Below are 18884 nucleotides of genomic sequence, written 5' to 3'. Positions count from 1 at the left end.
CTCAATTACAATCTTATGTTTAATGTTAAATGTAAATAAATTCACTTGGAAGCTAGGAAAGCAAAAATAATGCAAGTGCACCACAGCAAAAAAAAAAAAAAAAATTCACAAAACCTAATTTTATGAATTAGATATCTGACTATGGAAGAACTTGCTCAAGTTAATTTCAAGAACAACTAACGACAAAACACATGGGCCGGTGATTAAATCTACAAAACATTTAGCTGCTACTTCTACAATGTTTTTCAAACATAAAACATGGTATGTCTTACGGCAGATGCTAACTGTTCTTCTGTCATGTCTTCTACGAAGACAGTTTTAGCTGAGGGTTCTTCAGGAAGAGCATCTGCTGACCCCATCATCAGTATAGTCATTCCCTGTTTTAAAAAAAGGAATTTCGTAAAAATCTTGAGAATTGATAATAGTTATGTCTAATGAAAGAGACACAAAAGAACATACACTCCATGACTATATTTGCACCCAAAAAAACACAAATCTATACAAAAAGGAGTGGTTATACAGGGCTAGAGGTGGGAAAAAGTGATTTTAAATGGGTTTCTTTCAGAGGTAATCATAGTGTTTTAAAATCAAATTGCAGGGGCTAGCGCTGTGGCACAGTGGGTAAAGCTGCCAGCTGTTCCACGTCTGATCCAGCTCCACGCTAATACACCTGGGAAAGCAGCAAAATATGGCCCAAGTACTTGAACCCCTGTGCTCACATGGGAAAACCGGAAGAAACTCCTGGCTCCTGGCTTCAGCAAGGCCCAGCCCTGGTCATTGTGGCCATTTGAAGAGTGAACTGCAGATGGAAGACCTCTCTCTCTGTCTCTCCCTCTAACTCTGCCTTTCAAATAAATAAATAAATCTCTATTTTTAAAAAAATCGAATTGCAATGAAGGCTACGAAATCTATAAATCAGAGGCTGACACTGTGGCATAGCAGGTAAAGCCACTGCCTATAGTGCCAGAATCCCATATGGGTGCCAATTCGAGTCTTGGCTGCTTCACTTCTGATTCGGCTCTCTGCGATGGCCTACGAAAGCATTAGAGGATGGGCCCAGCCCTTGGGCCCCTTGCACTCATGTGGGAGATCCAGAAGAAGCTCCTGGCTCCTGGTTTCAGATCGGCCCAGCCCTGGCTGTTGCGGCCATTTGGGAAGCAAACCAACAGATGGAAGACATCGCTCTCTCTCTCTGCCTCTACTTCTCTGTAACTCTTCCAAATAAATAAATAAATAAATGAAATCACTAAATTTTTTTTGAAAAACTTTTAAAATATCGGGTTGGCTGCTTGGGGCTAAGAGGTCACCTGTTTACAAAGGAACACAGAGAGTGATAAAACTACTAAATCCTCATTGTGGTGGTTACATGACTATATAAAATTATAGTCATATAAAATTTGAATTACACATTATAATACATTAATTTAATTGTATGAAAACTATATCTAAACATAGCTGGGAGGAAAAACTAAACAGTGCTATAAAAATTGATGTCTACAGAGTGAACCAATGGAAGGAAGACCTTTCTCTCTCTCACTGTCCGTAACTCTACCTGTCAAATAAAAAAAAAAAAATTGATGTCTACAATAGTGGCAAGGGAATTACTCATGAATATTTAGTGGCATCACTTCTCCATTAATAAATCCATCACTGATAAAATTCTTCCTCTGAATGCTTACTGTTTAACAATGATTTCCATCTGCACATATTTTCAGAGAACTGAAATCTCCATTATTGGAAAACACACCAAACACATCAATTATTTCAAAATACTCAATTTTATAATTATACACATTAAGCAAATAGTTATATTGAATACTGAATGAATATTACCTTAGTCTCTTAGTTTTAAATATTTATTTTACTTGAAAGGCAGTTAGACAGGAAAAAAGACAGGAGCTGCACTGTAGAGTAGCAGGATAAGCCACCACTGTGTGAAAGGCAGAGTTAGAGAGAGGCAGAGGCAGAAGGGGAAAGAGAGGTCTTCCATCTGTTGGTTCACACCCCAGATGGCTGCAATTGCCAAAACTGTGCCGATCTGAAGCCAAGAGCCAAGAGCTTCTTCCAGGTCTGCCAAGTAACCGTGGGAGCCCAAAGACTTGGGCCATCTTCTACTGCTTTTCCAGGCCATAGCAGAAAGCTGGATCAGAAGTGGATCAGCCGAGACTTGAACCGGAGCCCATATGGGATGCTGGCACTGCAGGCAGCAGCTTTACCCACTATGCCACAGCACCAAGCCCAAAGATACTAACTTCTAAGTATTGCCACCAGGGCAAGTGTGTGGTAGTGATTAAGGTCATACCACTTGGGACACCGCATCCCATGTATTAGAGTGCCTGGTTACAGTTCAAACAATTCGACTTCTTACTAATGTTTAGGCACCCAAGGAGGTAACAAATGATGGCTCAAGTACTTGGGTGCCTGCTACCCATGATTGGCTCCTGGCTTCAGCCTGGCCCAGCTTTGGCTATAGCAGGCAACTGGGGAGTAAACCAGCAAACAAAAGGTCTCTCCACGTCTCTGTCATTCAAATAAAAAGTGTTTTTTAAAAGTATTCCCACTGGGAACTGGTACTGTGGTACTGCACCTCTCTCTATAGTGCCAGCACCCCATATAGGAACCAGTTCTAGTCCCAGCTGCTGTTCTTCCAACCCAGCTCTGATACGACCTGGGAAGGCAGTGGAAGATGGCCCAATGCTTGGGCTCCTGCACCAGTGTGGGAGACCAGAAGAAGCTCCTGGCTCCTGGCTTTAGATCAGCCCAGCTCCTGCTGTTGTGGCCATTTGGGGAGTGAACCAGCAGATGGAAGACCTTTCTATCTCTCCCCAACTCTGAAACTCTGCCTTTCAATTAAATAAATAAAATCTATTAAAAAAAAAAAAGAAAGAAAAAACACTGGAGGACTTATACTACTGGATTTCACAGCCTGATTAACAATGACAGTGGAGAGTGCACATTGGTGCAAACATACATATATCAAGGTACTTCATAAAGTTCACAAAAACAGAATCAGAACACGAGCTTATTTTAGTACAAAAAATTTCATGCCCATGCATAATTTTTTCATAATATATATTTTCCATAAACTTTCTGAGGACCACTCAGATGCATAGATTTCATTAAAAAAAAAAAAAAAAGAAAAAAAAATTTAGACTTATTTATTTAAAAGGCAGAGTAACAGAGAGAGCACATCCATCTACTGACTCATTCCCCAAATGGCCACCACAGCAGGACTGGTCCAGGTGAAGCCAGAAGCCCAAAATTACATCCAAGTCTCCCACATGAGTGGTGGCAGGGGTCCAAGTACTTAAGCCATCTTCCACTGCTTTCCCAGGTACATTAGCAGGGAGCTGGAATGGAAACAGAGCAGCTGGGGTTCAAACCAGCACTCCAATATGGGATGCTGGCATCACAACCGACAAGTTAATCCACTGTGCCACAATGCCAGCCCCTAACTTTTTATTCACTTTATGTATTTATTTTTTGGCTGTTTCTTTGTTTGAAAGGCAGAGAGACAAAAAGAGAAACAGAGAAGAGAAAGAGATCATCTCTTTGATGGTTCACTCCCCAAATGACCACAACAGTCTCTACCTAGAGCCAAAGCCAGGATCCTGAAACCCGATCCAGTTCTCCCGTATGGGTAGCAGGCGCACAACTACTTGAACCTTTACCTTCTTCCTCCCAAGGTTCACATTAGCAGGAAGATACAATCAGGAGCATCAGTGAGATTCGAACCCAAGCACTGTAATATGGGATTCCTAGTCACCAGCTTAACCACTGCACTAAACACCCACCACTGAACCTGTCCTAATCCATATTTCACAAATTATTTTAAGTATCTTCGGACAAATCAATGGATGGGAATCCAAAACAGCCCAACATGTGTACAATCACCTGCGTTTCAATGAGGGTGCTGAGGTACAATTGGAAAAGTCTTTTCAACAAATGGTATTTACACACCTGAATCATTTCTTCACAACAAACTTAAGAATTTACTCTAAACAGATGATAAATCTACATATAAAAGCTAAAACACAGGGCCAGCGCTGTTGCTCAGCGAGTTAATGCCCTGGCCTGAAGCACCAGCATCCCATATGGACACCGGTTCGAGACCCGGCTGCTCCACTTCCAATCCAGCTCTCTGCTATGGCCTGGGAAAGCAGTAGAAGATGACCCAAGTCCTTGGGCCCTGCACCCGCGTGGGGTCCTGGAGGAAGCTCCTGGCTGCTGGCTTTGGATCGGCACAGCTCCAGCCACTGTGGCCATCTGGGGAGTGTTCCATCGGATGGAAGATGCCTCTCTCTCTCTCTGCCTCTCCTCTCTCTGTGTAACTTCTGACTTTCAAATAAATAAATAAATCTTTAAAAAAATAAAAAATAATAAAACCTAAAACACAAAGAACACAAAAAAGTCTCCTGTGACCATGACATGGGCAAAGACTTCATACAAATTAGTATAAACCATAAAAGAAAATTTGATATTTAAAAAAACATGGAAAACTTTTAACAAAATTATAAACACTAAAATACAACAGATTAAGAGAAAATATCCACAGCACAGACACCTCACAAATGGACTTTTTTGTACCCAGTGAAAAGAATATTCAAAACTTAGTTAAAAAAAAAACAAATAACCCGACAAAAACACTGGCTCAGGGTCAGGGTTCAGTGTACCAGTGTGGATGTCACCTGGGATACCTGTATCCCAAATCTTAGTGCCTAAGTTTATGTCCCAGCATGGCTCCTGATTCCAGCATTCTATTAATGCACAACTTGAGAAGCAGCAGGTGATGGATGCTTCAAGGAGTTGGGTCCCTGCCACCCACATGGGAGACTCAGATTAAGTTCTTGGCTCCTGGCTTCAGCCTGACTCAGCACCAGCTGTTGAACCAGCAGATTCTCATTGTCATTTTTTCTTTCAAATAAATAAAAATTATAAGGGGTACAAAATTTGAATAGATAGTAAGATAAACAAGTGCCCAATAAACTCATGAAATAACATTCAGCATTAGCAATTAGAGAAATGCAAATTAAAACAAGTATCACTAAATTCCCATGAATGCTGGTGATGATATAGAATAATTAGATCTCTCAATTACTGCTCACTGGAATGTAAAGTGAGTGGTATAACCACTCTGCAAATTGTTTGGCAGTTTCTTATAAAGTTAACTTAAGCTTACCATTATGACCAATTAATTTCATTCCTAGCTATTTAGTATTTATCTACAAAAATGAAGTTTTCCAGGAGTTTATTCAACATAGTTAAAAAGTAGAAAGAGACATCCAAAAATGAACAAACAAGCAAAAACACAGGGGACCAGCGTTGTGGCACAGCAGACTGGCATCCCTTATTGGAGGACCAATTCAATTACCATTGCTGTTTCCTGAGAAAGCAGCAGAGGATGGCCCAAAAGCCTGGGCCCCCAAAACCCATGTGGGACGCCTCGATGGAGTTCCTGCCTCCTGGTTTCAGTCTCAACAACATGCCTAGTGATACACTAACAGTCAGAGCTGGGGCAGGCCAAAGTAGAAACCAGGAACTCCTGCCACATCTCCCACATGGGGGATAGGGACCCAAGCAAAAAATTAGATCAGAAGCAAGCAAAGGGAATTGAACTGGCACTCACATATGGGGTGCCAGCATCATAAGCCACAACTTAAATGTTCCACAATATCAGCCTCTCAAATACATTTCTTTAGAGATTCTAAATTACGGACTGAGCAGAAGTGATGAAACACTTTTGCTGCAAACCAGAGAATGAAAATTGTCTTGTTTAAGCACTTGTGCAAATGTCTGTACTGCAAACTGAACTAGATAATTCTGTTAACAGAAAATTATTTTTACTTATAATAACTGACAAATCATGCTTTTTTAGATAGGCAATTAGCCAACATTTTATTAAAAATAAAAACAGTGGCAAGTCACTTCAAAGAAAACAACTGAAAATATTTAGAACTTTAAAGTAAAAGTTAGAAACTTTGTCATTATGCAGCTTTCCAGTAAAGATATTTCTGTTGAGGTCAGTAGTGATACTAATGAATGCAACTTTTTCACACTGTATAATGAAATGCACCAATACATGTAAGATCTAAATAATGCAGGAAACTAACCTGAATCACCAATACAAAAAAAATGAATGATTAATACAAAATCAAACATGGGTATGAGACTCCTTCTAAGCACAAAACAATAAATTTAAATGTACACAAGATCACCGATACAGTTTCAGATTCTATCCCTACAAGGAAACTAAAATACCATGTGTTGAGCTTTGGCGCACTATAAAATAAGTTTTTCACAATTTTTTTGAAAAAATCTATATAACTAGGCGAGGTCAGATTTCCTTCACAGGGGCTGGCGTTGGGGAACAGCCTGTTAAGCCACTGCTTGTGATCCCAGCATCCCATACTGGAGTACCAGATCAAGTAATGGCTGCTCTGCTTCCAATCCAGCTTTCTGCTAATGCATCTGGGAAGGCAACGGATGACGGGCCAAGCACCTGTGCCACTACCATTCATGTGGGAGACCAGAATGGAGTTCCTGACTTTCAGCTTCTGCCCAGCTCAGATTTGGTTGTTGCAGCCATTTGGAGAGCAAACCAGAAAAGATATCTGTAGAAGATCTCTGTATCTCTTTCTCTCTCTCTCTCTCTCTCTCTCTCTCTCCCTCTCTCTTTTTCCCTCTAACTCTGCTGTTCAAAAACACAAAATCAATCTTTAAAAAAAAAAAAATAATAAGGCCTTCATATCATTCAACCCAAAGAACACACTGCAACAGGCTGAAAACAGAAGCATGAAAATTCAACTATTTCCTATTTAGATAAAGATCTAATAAAAAATGTAGGAAAATGCCAGTCTTTTTACTAAATTTAATTTTGCCCAGAAAAATTTAATTAATATAATGTACTTGTTAAAGTTTTTAAATAAAAATGTTCTGATTTCTTATGTGGTAGACACTGATAAATCAGGCCCACATATACAAAACTCTTCAGGGTCAATCATAATTTCTAAGCACAGAAGGAGGTCACAAGATGAAGAAATCTGAGAACTGCCCATCCCAAAATGTAAAGTTTAACCATTAAAATATATATATTGAATGACTGATACTAAACACATTACCATAACAAGAGAGAAAAATATGATCATTTTAACAAGAAGCACAAAAAGCACAAAACAAAATTGAGCAGTCATTCATAATTTTAAATCTCAGTAAACTAGGAAAAAACATGACATCCACTCTTACCATTCTTTAACACTGCATTAGAGGGCCTAACAACACAAATTACAAGTCATCTGTTTATCAAAATACCTCAATAAAACTTTAAAAAATTAGGCCGGCACCGCGGCTCACTAGGCTAATCCTCCGCCTAGCGGCGCCGGCACACCGGGTTCTAGTCCCGGTCGGGGCGCCGGATTCTGTCCCGGTTGCCCCTCTTCCAGGCCAGCTCTCTGCTGTGGCCCGGGAGTGCAGTGGAGGATGGCCCAGGTGCTTGGGCCCTGCACCCCATGGGAGACCAGGAAAAAGCACCTGGCTCCTGGCTCCTGCCATTGGATCGGTGCGGTGCGCCGGCCGCAGCGCGCCGGCCGCGGCGGCCATTGGAGGGTGAACCAACGGCAAAGGAAGACCTTTCTCTCTGTCTCTCTCTCTCTCACTGTCCACTCTGCCTGTCACAAAAAAAAAAAAAAAAAAAAAAAAAAAAAAAAAAACTTTAAAAAATTAGAAATCATAAAAGTTGAGAAGAAATAAAATTGTCGGGGCAGGCACCGTGGTTCACTTGGCTAATCCTCTGCCTGCGGCACTGGCACTCCGGGTTCTAGTCCCAGTTGGGGCGCCAGGTACTAGTCCCGGTTGCTCCTCTTCCAGGCCAGCTCTCTGCTGTGGCCCGGGAGGGCAGTGGAGGATGGCCCAAGTACTTGGGCTCCTGCACCTGCATGGGAGACCAGGAGGAAGCACCTGGCTCCTGGCTTCAGACCAGCGTAGCTCCAGCCATAGCGGCCATTTTGGGGGGTGAACCAATGGAAAGAAGACCTTTCTCTCTGTCTCTCTCTCTCACTAACTCTATCTGTTAAGTAAATAAATTAAAAAAAAAAAGAAATAAAATTGTCATTATTTGTAAATAAAATGCTTATATACATATAAAACTAAATGGAATCCACCCAAAAATTATGTGCAACTATTTAGTGAATCAATTGCAAGGCCACAAGATGAAAATAAGAAAAATTCCATGTGCTTTTATAATCTAGCCATGAACCTATAAACAGCAAAAGTTTTTTAAATAGAAGAAACACTGAGAATCTAACTTTTTCATACTAGAAAACTACAACTCTGCTAAGAGAAAATAAAGAGCTCAATAAATGAAATAGTACATCATACTTAAGGATTTTAGTACTCAGTACTGTAATGGTGCTCATTCTCCCAAAACTGAGCCACAGATTCAGTGTAATCTCCAACCAAATAGAAACCAACAGGCTATTCTAAAATTTTAAGTGAATGAGAAGAGTTAAAGTATTCATAAAAAAGTTGAAGAACTTATACTATCTTAAAGACATTATAAAGCTTTAGTAATCAAGATTTGTGGTACTAGTATTAACTTAAATCAACTATATCAGTGAAAGAAACAAGTTATGGAAAAAGCATTTTCAGCAGATGATGCTAGAACAGGATCACATTCAAAAAGAAGGGCATCTGGAATTTATTTTGATTTAGTTAATAGGTTACTGCTAAATAATTGTCCATAATACTTACATTTTTTATTTTGATGTTTCCCCAGTCATCATCCTATTTCAAAGACAAACAAAAAACAATATATTTAACCATCCCTGTACAAGCTCAACAAAATCTAATAATTAAGCTATTTCAAAATAGAAATTTATTCTGTATTTTGATTTAATTTACAATCATTATGATCAAAAACAGTTTTTTGTTAAGCACATATAGCCCTAAAGTCAAGAAGCCTAACAACTGCTTAAACTGAATATGGTAACACAGTCTCAGACAATAAAATCAGTAGCACCAAGCACTAAAAAATAGTTAAGTATTAAAAACACTTTTAGCAAGTACTAAAAAGCACTTCACAGATGACAAATGACATATACTAATTTTTTTATGTTTGGAACTAGCAGAGCTAATTCATTAGCTTAAGACAATTTAAAAAAGTAACCTGTGAAATTAGATCTACTTAATTAGGATGACTCTACCTGATTTATCATCCAAACAAGGAAACTCTTGAGAATGCAAGTGCTATTACAAATTATACCAGGACAGCAAACCAGCCCACCCAAGGCAAACTCTTAATACTTGCATGTCCACAAATGCTTCTCAAGTCCCAATTAGCAAAGCAATTAACAAATGCTTCCACTTCAATGTGTTCGCAAAAAAAAAAAAATTGTTTTTATGTCCTGATCATATAACACATTCTGTTTTAAAGATTTTTTTTATTTATTTGAAAGTCAAGAGTTACAGAGAGAGACAAGAGACAGGGAGCCAGAGTTAGAGATCTTCCATTCACTGGTTCACTCCCCAAAATGGCCACAACAGCCAGGTCTGGGCCAGGCTGAAGCCAGGAGCCAGGAGGTTCTTCTGAGTCTCTCGTGTAGGTGGCAGGAGCCCAATCACTTGGGTCATCCTCCACTGCTCTCCCAAGTGCATTAGCAGGAAGCTAGATTGGAAGCAGAGCAGCTGGGAATCAAACCAAAATGGGATGCCAGCATCGTAGGCAGCAACTTTACCTGCTACACCACAATGCTGGGCCCAGCAGATATTTGAACTAACTGCAGCTAAGCTCTTTACCTTCACAGGATAAAGTCAGGTCCACAGAACTATTTTCATTTCACAGAAGGCATAGGTGCTCAATATATCTGTCTCCCCTCATTGGTGCACTAGTTATCTCTTTGGATACCCTGCTTTAAAGTAGAACATGAACTTCCTAAAAGCCTTCTCAGTTTAGAGACGCTAATCATAGGATTGACACCACTCTAATCACAAGGAAATGTAAATATAAAATGCTCCCTCAGATGACTTAGCAGAGGTCACACAAAGTTGGGAATGGCACTCAGATCTGCTTGATTTGTAAATCCCATGCTCTCTTGGTGCCTCACTGTGTTACTCTCTGACATTCAATTTCCTCATTCATAAAACCTGGATATCATAGGGATGGCGTTGTGGGACAGTGGGTTAAGCCATTGCTTGGGGTATCTATATCCATATCTGAGTGCCAGTTCAAGTCTCAGCTACTCTAATTCTGATATAGCTCCCTGCTAATGAACCTGGGAAAGCAGCAGATGGTGGTCCCAAGTACTTGAGCTCCTGCCACCAAAGTGGGAGACCCAGACCGAGTTCAGACTGGCCCAGCCCCAATTCTTTCCGGCATTTGCCAAGTGAATCAGAAGAAGGAAGATTTCTCACCCTCCCTCCTCTCATGCTGCCTTTTGAATAAATGAACAAATAAATGTTTAAAATAATAACAATGGGGGCTGGCATTGTGGTACAGCAGATAAAGCCACTGCCTGCGACACCAGCATCGCATACGGATGCCGTTCAAGTCCTGGCTGCTCCATTTCCAATCCAATTCCCTGCTAATGGCCTGCAAAGGCAGTGAAAATGGCCCAAGTGGTTGGGCCCCTGCTACCCCCATGAGAGATCGAGATCAAGCTCTTGACTCCTGGCTTCAGTCTGGCTCAACCTGGCCACTGTAGCCACTTGGGGAGTAAACCAGTGGATGTGGATGCAAGATCTGTTTCTCACTCTCTCTCTTTCAAATAAACAAACAAATATTTAGAGGAAAAAAATGGAAAATACACAGTTGAGAATTAAAACAAAATAAATAAAAAGCCTGGCACAAATATTCAAATGGTAGTTATTGGTAGTTACAGTCAATTTAATTAAAATTTTTCTTTAATTCTCCATAATATACCACTACTACATGGCTTAGCACAAGCTAGATTTTGAAGTTCACTAAACTCCAAAGGCTCAGACAGCAATGTGCAGAAAGTTTTTCACCAACATCTGTTTCACTGTACAGCAGACAGTACTTATCTCTAAAGTTAACCACAGCTCTTTTAGCATTTCACATTCAGCCCTTAAATAAAGTACTTTTTTTTAACGTGGACTTGCATATCACAATCGTAGAAAAATATCTCTATTATTTTTTCTGGCCTTTATCAATGAAATTGGTAAGCTTAGACACTTAAGTATAGTCAGTGTGATCATTCCAAACAAACTTGAAGCAAAATTACCTTCCCTCTCCTGGTTTTTTAAATAAAATGTATTTATTTGAAAAGCATAGTGAAAGAGAGAGAGAGAAAGAGGAGGGAGGGAGGGAAAGAGGGAGGGAGGGAGAAAATCTTCCATCCACTGGTTCACTCTGCAAGTGTCTACAACTGTCAGACCTGGGCCAGGCCAAAGCTAGCAGCCAGGAATCAGAAACCTTTTCTAGGTCTCCCACAGGATACAGGGGCCCAAGCACTTGAGCCATTTTTCACTGCTTTCCCAGGCACAGTAGCAGGGAGCTAGATTGGAAGTGGAGCAGCCAGGACTTGAACCGGCAGCCATATGGAATGTCAATGTCACAGGTGGCAACTTAACCTGCTGCCCCAGTTTTGTTTTGCTTTGTTTACAAATAAAAAAAATTATCCATATAGTTGCATATTTTAAGAAATAAAATTTTCCAGCATTGGGGGCTGGAATTGTGGCATAGTGGGAAAAGCCACAACCTGCAATGCCGACATCCTATATGGGCACCAATTTGTGTATCAACTGCTCCACTTCTCATCAGGTTCCCTGCTAATGGCTGGAAAAAGCAGCGGAAGATGGCTCCCTAGTTTCTGCCTGGCCCAGTGCTAGCCATTGCAGCCATCTGGGGATTGAACTAGTGGATGGAAGATCTCTGTCTCTCCCCCCTCTCTCTCTGTAACTCTTTCAAACAAATAAATAAATCTTTTAAAAAGAAACGTCAGAGTTACAGAGAGAGAGGAGGAGAGGCAGAGAGAGAGAGAGAGAAAGGTTTTCCATCTGCTGGTTCACTCCCCAATTGGCCATAACAGCTGGAGCTGCGCCAATCCACAGCCAGGAGCTTCTTCTGTGTCTCCCATGCAGGTGCAGGGGCCCAAGAACTTGGGCCATCTTCTACTGCTTTCCCAGGCCACAGCAGAGAGCTGGATCGGAAGTGGAGCAGCCAGAACTTGAACCAGCGCCCATATGGGATGCTGGCGCCTCAGGCCAGGGCATTAACCCACTGTGCCACAGCACTGGCCCCAAATAAACCTTTAAAAAAATTTTTACCCAGCACCGTAATAGTTATTTCTCAGGAAATAAAATAGATTTTATACTAATCTAAAACATTTAATACATTCAATATATCCTCATAGGAAAAAAAGTGAAACAATATGGATAATTATAAAGAGACTTCCATATTTGGTATAGTGCTTAAAATGCTGTTTAGAATGTCCACATGAGTATCAGAGCACCGGGGTTTGAGTTATGGCTCCACTTCTAATTCCAGTTTCCTGTTGGGGCATACCTTGAGAAGTAGCAGGTAATGGTTCAGGTAGTTGGGTTCCTGCCGCCCACATGGGAGACCCAGACTAAGTTCCAGGTTCCTATTTTCAGCCTGGCTCAGCTGTGGCTGTTGCAAACATTTGGGGAGTGAACCAGCAGACGAAGGGCTTGTTTGTCTTTGTCTCTCTTGGTCTTTCAAATAAATTTTTTAAAATGTAAATAAAATTTTAAATGATATTTTCATAAAATAGTGTTTTGAGATGGATGCCAACATTTTTCCCTTACACCAACGTGAATAAAAGTTTTAACCCTGTGGCACATACAAGCATATTCTCAGCATATAAAAAATACTTCAAATGCTACATGAACACTAAACACAATTTCTGGTGTTAAATATTTCCTCTAACTACACAATAATAATAAGTCATGAAAATGTAGACTAAATTTTACCTTCAATGTTCCTCCTTTCACCATAACTCTCTGTCTGGCTGGCTGGACACCAGTTAGTGCAAAAAGCTGAGCCTTGAACACCATGGGCGGTTCATCAGTATTCAATTCTACACCTCCAAATTTCTCCTTTCCCCACTTTACAGTAACTGCAAACAAAATCACAGTTTTTTTCATTTACAAAATAACAAGACTTCATATTTAAAAGATCCTTAAAGGGTTACCAATTAAATGAGTCCTTCATTTTCCACGCCCTCAACACCTACAAGAGTAACATGAACACAACAGGCCTCTTATAAAATTTTACTAGATCTAATCAAACTTTTCACCTGATAAATAAGTGAATTAACATAGGTTGACTGGTTTGCCCAATATCACAAAAATGGTTCGTAAAAACTGAAGTCTTCTGAATTCCTGTCCAACAACCTTTGCAAAATATGATGATCACATTGAATTCCTATAATAATGAGGTTCATAACCTTCACTATGTGTTTAATTAAAGAATCACTTAAATCAATAGAAGGGTAGAGGGAGAAGAACATCAGATAACTGAAGAGAAGAAAAATAATCTTTGAGAGAATAAAACACATTTATAAGAGGTTAAAGAACACAGATTTCTGGAAGGTAGGTATAGCAGAACTGAGAAAGTTGTCCCTCCACTAGAAGTGCTCAAATATATTAAGAATTCAAAGATATACCTACATCACGGAACATAAAAAAGTTCTGGAAGTAGATCATAATGATGGTTATACAACCATGTGAATATACTTAATACCACAAAACTTCTCACTTAAAATGGCTTAAAGAGTCAATTTTATTGCATGTTTTAACAAAATAAAATAATTCAATTAACCTCCTTTGGAATACATTAAACAAAACAAATAAAATTCAAAGATATACCTTGTTCCCACTGAAAAGTTTAGATCATCTATCTTTAAGGTAAGAATCTAAACATTAATTAATTGTCTTATTTCCAACTTCTGAAATCAGAACCTGAAAAAATGACCCCAACTCCGAATCCTGATTCCATCACCAGTTCAATGAATGTGCTGAGCATTCATTTAAAGACACAGTATCAAGCATCAGGGGATGCCTGGTAAACTTAAGGTCTAGTAAGTGAGAAATGGAGAATAAAAGTTAAAACAAATAGCAATATGTGTTTTTTACAGGCTACAGAAGAACAGAGGAATGCTTGATGAGTAGTGAAGGATTTCCCGGAGAAGTGTTAACTTTTGAATTATAACAATTTTGGGTTGAATCACAAAGAAAAGTATAAATCAGAGAATGAAAGTGTTCCTGGAAAAGAAGACAAGAGAAACATCCGATGGCATAAAGCAGCATGGTGTGTTCTGAGACGGAAGTAATTTCCAAAGTGAAAGAAAAGCAGAAGAAGAGGGCCTGGTGCTGTGGCATAGTAGGCTAAGCCTGTGCCGGCATCCCTTGCAAGTGCCAGCTAAAATCCCAACTACTCCTCTTCCAATCCAGATCTCTGCTTATGACCAGAGAAGACAGTTGGGAATGGCCCAGGTGCTTGGGCCCCTGCACCGTCATGGGAGACCCAGAAGAAGCTCTCGGTTCCTGTCTTCGGATCAACCCAGCTCTGGCCACTGCAGCCATTTGGGAGTGAACCAGCAGATGGAAGACCTTTGTCTCTGTCTCTCCTTCTGTCTGTAACTCTACCTCTCAAATAAATAAACCAACCTTAAAAAAAAGAAAAAGAAAAGCAGGTGAAAACTGGTACCTGGCTATGAACCAAGTCAAAGAAAACAAGTTATGATAAAACATACAAGAGAACTTCAAAATGTTTGTGGAAAATGGAATTTTAGAAGTTTATGTTGGTGCAACAAACTCTAAAATCCATGCACATGAGAGATCTTCAGAAAAATCATGGAGGGCCGGCGCCGCGGCTCACTAGGCTAATCCTCCGCCTAGCGGCGCCGGCACACCGGGTTCTAGTCCCGGTTGGGGCGCCGGATTCTGTCCCGGTTGCCCCTCTTCCAGGCCAGCTCTCTGCTGTGGCCAGGGAGTGCAGTGGAGGATGGCCCAGGTGCTTGGGCCCTGCACCCGCATGGGAGACCAGGAGAAGCACCTGGCTCCTGGCTCCTGCCATCGGATCAGCGCGGTGCGCCGGCCGCAGCGCGCTGGCCAAGGCGGCCATTGGAGGGTGAACCAACGGCAAAGGAAGACCTTTCTCTCTGTCTCTCTCACTGTCCACTCTGCCTGTCAAAAAATTAAAAAAAAAAAAAATTTAAAAAAAAAAATCATGGAAAACATGTCATGAAAAAAACTACTCAAAAAATGTTTTTCCACTAAACTTCTCTTTTAATTCCATTTTCCCACAAACTTTTTGAAGTGCTTTCATACATACAGGCTTTGTTTTGTAGGCAAGGTATAATCCTTTAACAGTCTTTACAAAGGCCACTTTGGGGCCAGCGCCGTGGCTCGATAGGCTAATCCTCCGCCTGCGGTGCCAGCACACCGGGTTCTAGTCCTGGTCGGGGTGCCGGATTCTGTCCCGGTTGCTCCTCTTCCAGTCCAGCTCTCTGCTGTGGCCCGGGAGTGCAGTGGAGGATGGCCCAAGTGCTTGGGCCCTGCACCCGCATGGGAGACCAGGAGAAGCACCTGGCTCCTGGCTTCGGATCAGCGCAGCGCGCTGGCCATAGCAGCCACTTGGGGGATGAACCAACGGAAAAAGGAAGACCTTTCTCTCTGTCTCTCTCTCACTGTCCACTCTGTCAAAATAAATAAATAAATAAATAAACAAACAAACAAAGGCCACTGGATCACTCTAGCTGCAGCAGAGAAAATGGCTTTAAAGGGGGCACAACTATAATCACAGACAAGCTAAAGGCCAGCTGAGACAAACCATATTCTGAAATGAAAGAGAAGAATCTACCTAAATGTAGATGTGGCATAAAGGGCAAGCTACTTAAACTTTCTGCTTATCCATAAAAAATTAAACTTATCAGTTATCACAGGATTATAATGAAGACTAAAACAAAACTCTACCTCTCTGCCAAACACACTGTTGTAAGTGTTCAATAATTTTTACTGTACTTACCCTCAACTATTAAAGAATCTAGATACTTAATTTTTTACTCAAACTTACAAAGTGATACCTAAAATTTCTTTTAATTTTAATACAGGGCTTTTTGCTGATCCTGAAAATAAACATTCTCAATACGGAGATGTCAAAGGAAGGGACCTTGGAAAGCTACTTCAATTCCTTCATTTTGGAGATGAGGAAAAGATCTGATAAAATGAACTCAGATATGCATTTAGCATAGCGTTTAAGATGCTGCATGGGTCACCCACTTCCCTTATAAAGGGGCCTGGGTTCAAGTCCCAGGCTGGCTCCTGATTTCAGTTTCCTGTCAATTCATTTCCTGGGAGGCAGCAAGTGATGGCTCAAGTAGTTGGGTCCTTGCTGCCCATGTGGGAGACCCATACTGAGTTCTAGTCCCCTGGCTTTGGCCTGGCCAAAAACTAGGCTGTTTCAGTCATTTGCAGAATGAACCAACGGATCTCTCTTTCAAATAAAAAAAAATTTTAAAGGTTTATTTATTTACTTGAAAGTCAGAGTTACACAGAGAGAGAAGGAGAGACACAGAGAGAGGTCTTCCATCTGCTGGTTCACTCCCCAGTTGGTCACAATGGCCAGAGCCAGAGCTGCGCCAATCTGAAGCCAGGAGCCAGGTGCTTCTTCTCGGTCTCTCTTGTGGGTGCAGGGGCCCAAGGACTTGGGCCATCTTCTGCTGCTTTCCCAGGCCATAGCAGAGAGCGGGATGGGAAGTGGGGCAGCTGCGTCTCGAACCAGTACCCATATGGGATGCCAGCACTAGAGGCGATGGATTTACCCACTAAGCCACAGCACCAGCCCCTCAAATAAAAATTTTCAAAAATAAAACAACTCAAGGCTAGCACTGTGGTGTAGTAGGCTAAGCCTCCACTTGCAGCACCAACATCCGACATGGGCGCTGGTTCATGTCCCAGCTGCTCCTCTTCCAATCCAGCTCTCTGCTATGGCCTGGGAAAGCAGCTGAAAGATGGACCAAGTGTTTGTACCCCTGCACCCACATGGGAGACCTGAAGAAGCTCCTGGCTTTGGATAGGCCCAGCTCTGGCCTCTGCAGCCATTTGGGGCCTGTTTCTCAAATAAATAAACAAAATCTTTAAAAACATAAAATAAAAACTCAATTTTTTAAGACAGAGCTTTGGTGAGTGGTGGGATGTCTTAAGGGGCTGGTTTTGTTGTCTTTGTGGGAATCTACCATGTGTTTAAGTATTAGCATACTAACTTACTTAGGTAATCATCATTAAAGCATCAAATTCGAGATTCGAGTCCATCAAGAATGCACCTTCTTTTTGATTCATATCATTCTTTGAAAACGCAGAATATTCAATACAGAAATTAAGACAGAGTGAAGAGTCAGAAGGTGGTCAATGAATCATCCATCTTAGCCAACTGGAGCCACCACACACATTTCAGGTTCCGTAACTCAGAAAAAAATGTGACCCCTCACCAATACCTCAGGTTGCCATAAAGTAAATGAATCCTGTCAAACGCCAATCAAAAAGCAATGACGCCCGCCAGAATGTCTGTGTATTCCTCTACCTCCCAAAGCTAACACTAAGCTGCGGATACAGGAGTCCAATGCAATGATGATAAAACGAAAACGAAGCCCAAAGTGAGGTTTGCAACCCGCCACGGGACAGAATTGAAACTGCTACATAGGGGTAGCAAGGAGTAAGCCGAGGACGAAGGACAGCTCTCCTAGGGCCATCTCGAGAGAGATGAAGGCAAACCTCGCAACCCTGGTCCCCCCAACCCTCCGCGCTCCCTTCCAAGTCTCCACAGTGCAGCCCAAACGGATCGCACCGCACCTCCAGCTCGACCCCTGGCCTCCCAGGACATACACCCTCACCATTCCCAGCCCACGAGGGCAGCGACAGAAACTATTCTGCAGAGTCACGACTCCGAGCCGCTTCCCTTGTCCACTCCCGCTCCCACCCCAACCATCCGCTAGCCCGGGCGAAAGCGCTCCCACGCCGGTAGGCCTCCGACCCAGGAAGGGAAAGGAAAGGTGTCAAGGTCGACTCCGCGCCACGGCCACCCCGCACACCCCACCCTGACCCACCCTGGCCCGCGCCCCGAGCGCGCCTCAGCAAGGCCAGGCCTACGCGGAGGCCTAGCGTCGAGCCGGAGGGCAGGCGCGGGGCGAAATGCTTACCAGAGTAGAGTGGCATGGCGGAGCGGGGAAAAGGCGGCGGTGCAGGAGAGCCGGGCCTGGCAAGGGCGGCGAAGGGAGACGGACGAGCAGACTCTAAGGGCGGCCGAGGCAGAGGTGCGGCGGCGGCGGCGGCGGCGGTGGCGGCGCTGCGACGAGGCGTCTCATTCAAACCGGCCACTGGCGATGACGCAGCAGCACGCAGCGCTCCGCAGGAGTTAGAGGGTGACTACGAGGTGGAGGCTGCGCGCGGGCTGGAGGCGGGGCCTGGAGGGTGGCGAGAGGAAGGGCGGGGAAGGCGCGGCAGGAGCAGGCGGGGCGAGAGCGCGGCAGGAGCAGGGAGGAGGAGGCGCGGGCCAGCACGCGGCCCGAGCGCCCCGAGCAGGTGCGCGCCTGCGCACTGGGTGCCTGCCACGCCCCGCCACGCCACGCCCCGCGCGTGCTGGGGCCGCGTGGTCTTGGTGCCGCCCCCACCTCCTCAGCAGGTGGAGAGGGAGCCTGGTAATTGTAGGCTGTGTTTTTCTGAAAAAACTGATTTACTTCCTTTTATTTTTTGAAGCGGTGGCTTGTTTTCTTGTTGTTAATGTACCAAGTAGAAGAGAGGGGACTTGGGAAATTTATTGAGGAGACTAAAATTTAGTGAGCATTGCGGTTTTTCAGTATATTTAATTAGTGCTTATATACTAGACGTGATTTGAATCGAAGCTGGGTGGT

The 18884-nt window shown here is 42.5% G+C and overlaps 1 protein-coding gene across 2 annotated transcripts in view; it reads right to left on the bottom strand.

Annotated features, from left to right (window-relative positions):
- Nucleotides 1-18553, bottom strand: part of USP14 (ubiquitin specific peptidase 14) — a 54371-nt gene extending 35818 nt beyond the window's left edge. The window contains 4 exon segments of one of the 2 annotated variants that reach the window (NM_001082257.1): nucleotides 273-377; nucleotides 8746-8778; nucleotides 12946-13091; nucleotides 18174-18291. In NM_001082257.1, the coding sequence (NP_001075726.1) occupies nucleotides 273-377; nucleotides 8746-8778; nucleotides 12946-13091; nucleotides 18174-18189 (300 nt within the window). In that variant the 5' untranslated portion in view covers nucleotides 18190-18291. 2 annotated transcript variants of the gene reach the window in all.
- Between the last annotated feature and the right edge of the window lie 331 nt (nucleotides 18554-18884).

Source organism: Oryctolagus cuniculus, chromosome 10 (assembly GCF_051225735.1).
Source record: "Oryctolagus cuniculus isolate XC-2025 breed Fujian yellow rabbit chromosome 10, ASM5122573v1, whole genome shotgun sequence".
Classification (NCBI taxonomy): Eukaryota; Metazoa; Chordata; class Mammalia; order Lagomorpha; family Leporidae; genus Oryctolagus; species Oryctolagus cuniculus.
Note: the sequence above shows the minus strand (reverse complement) of the source record. Positions and strands in the feature narration are given on the sequence as shown.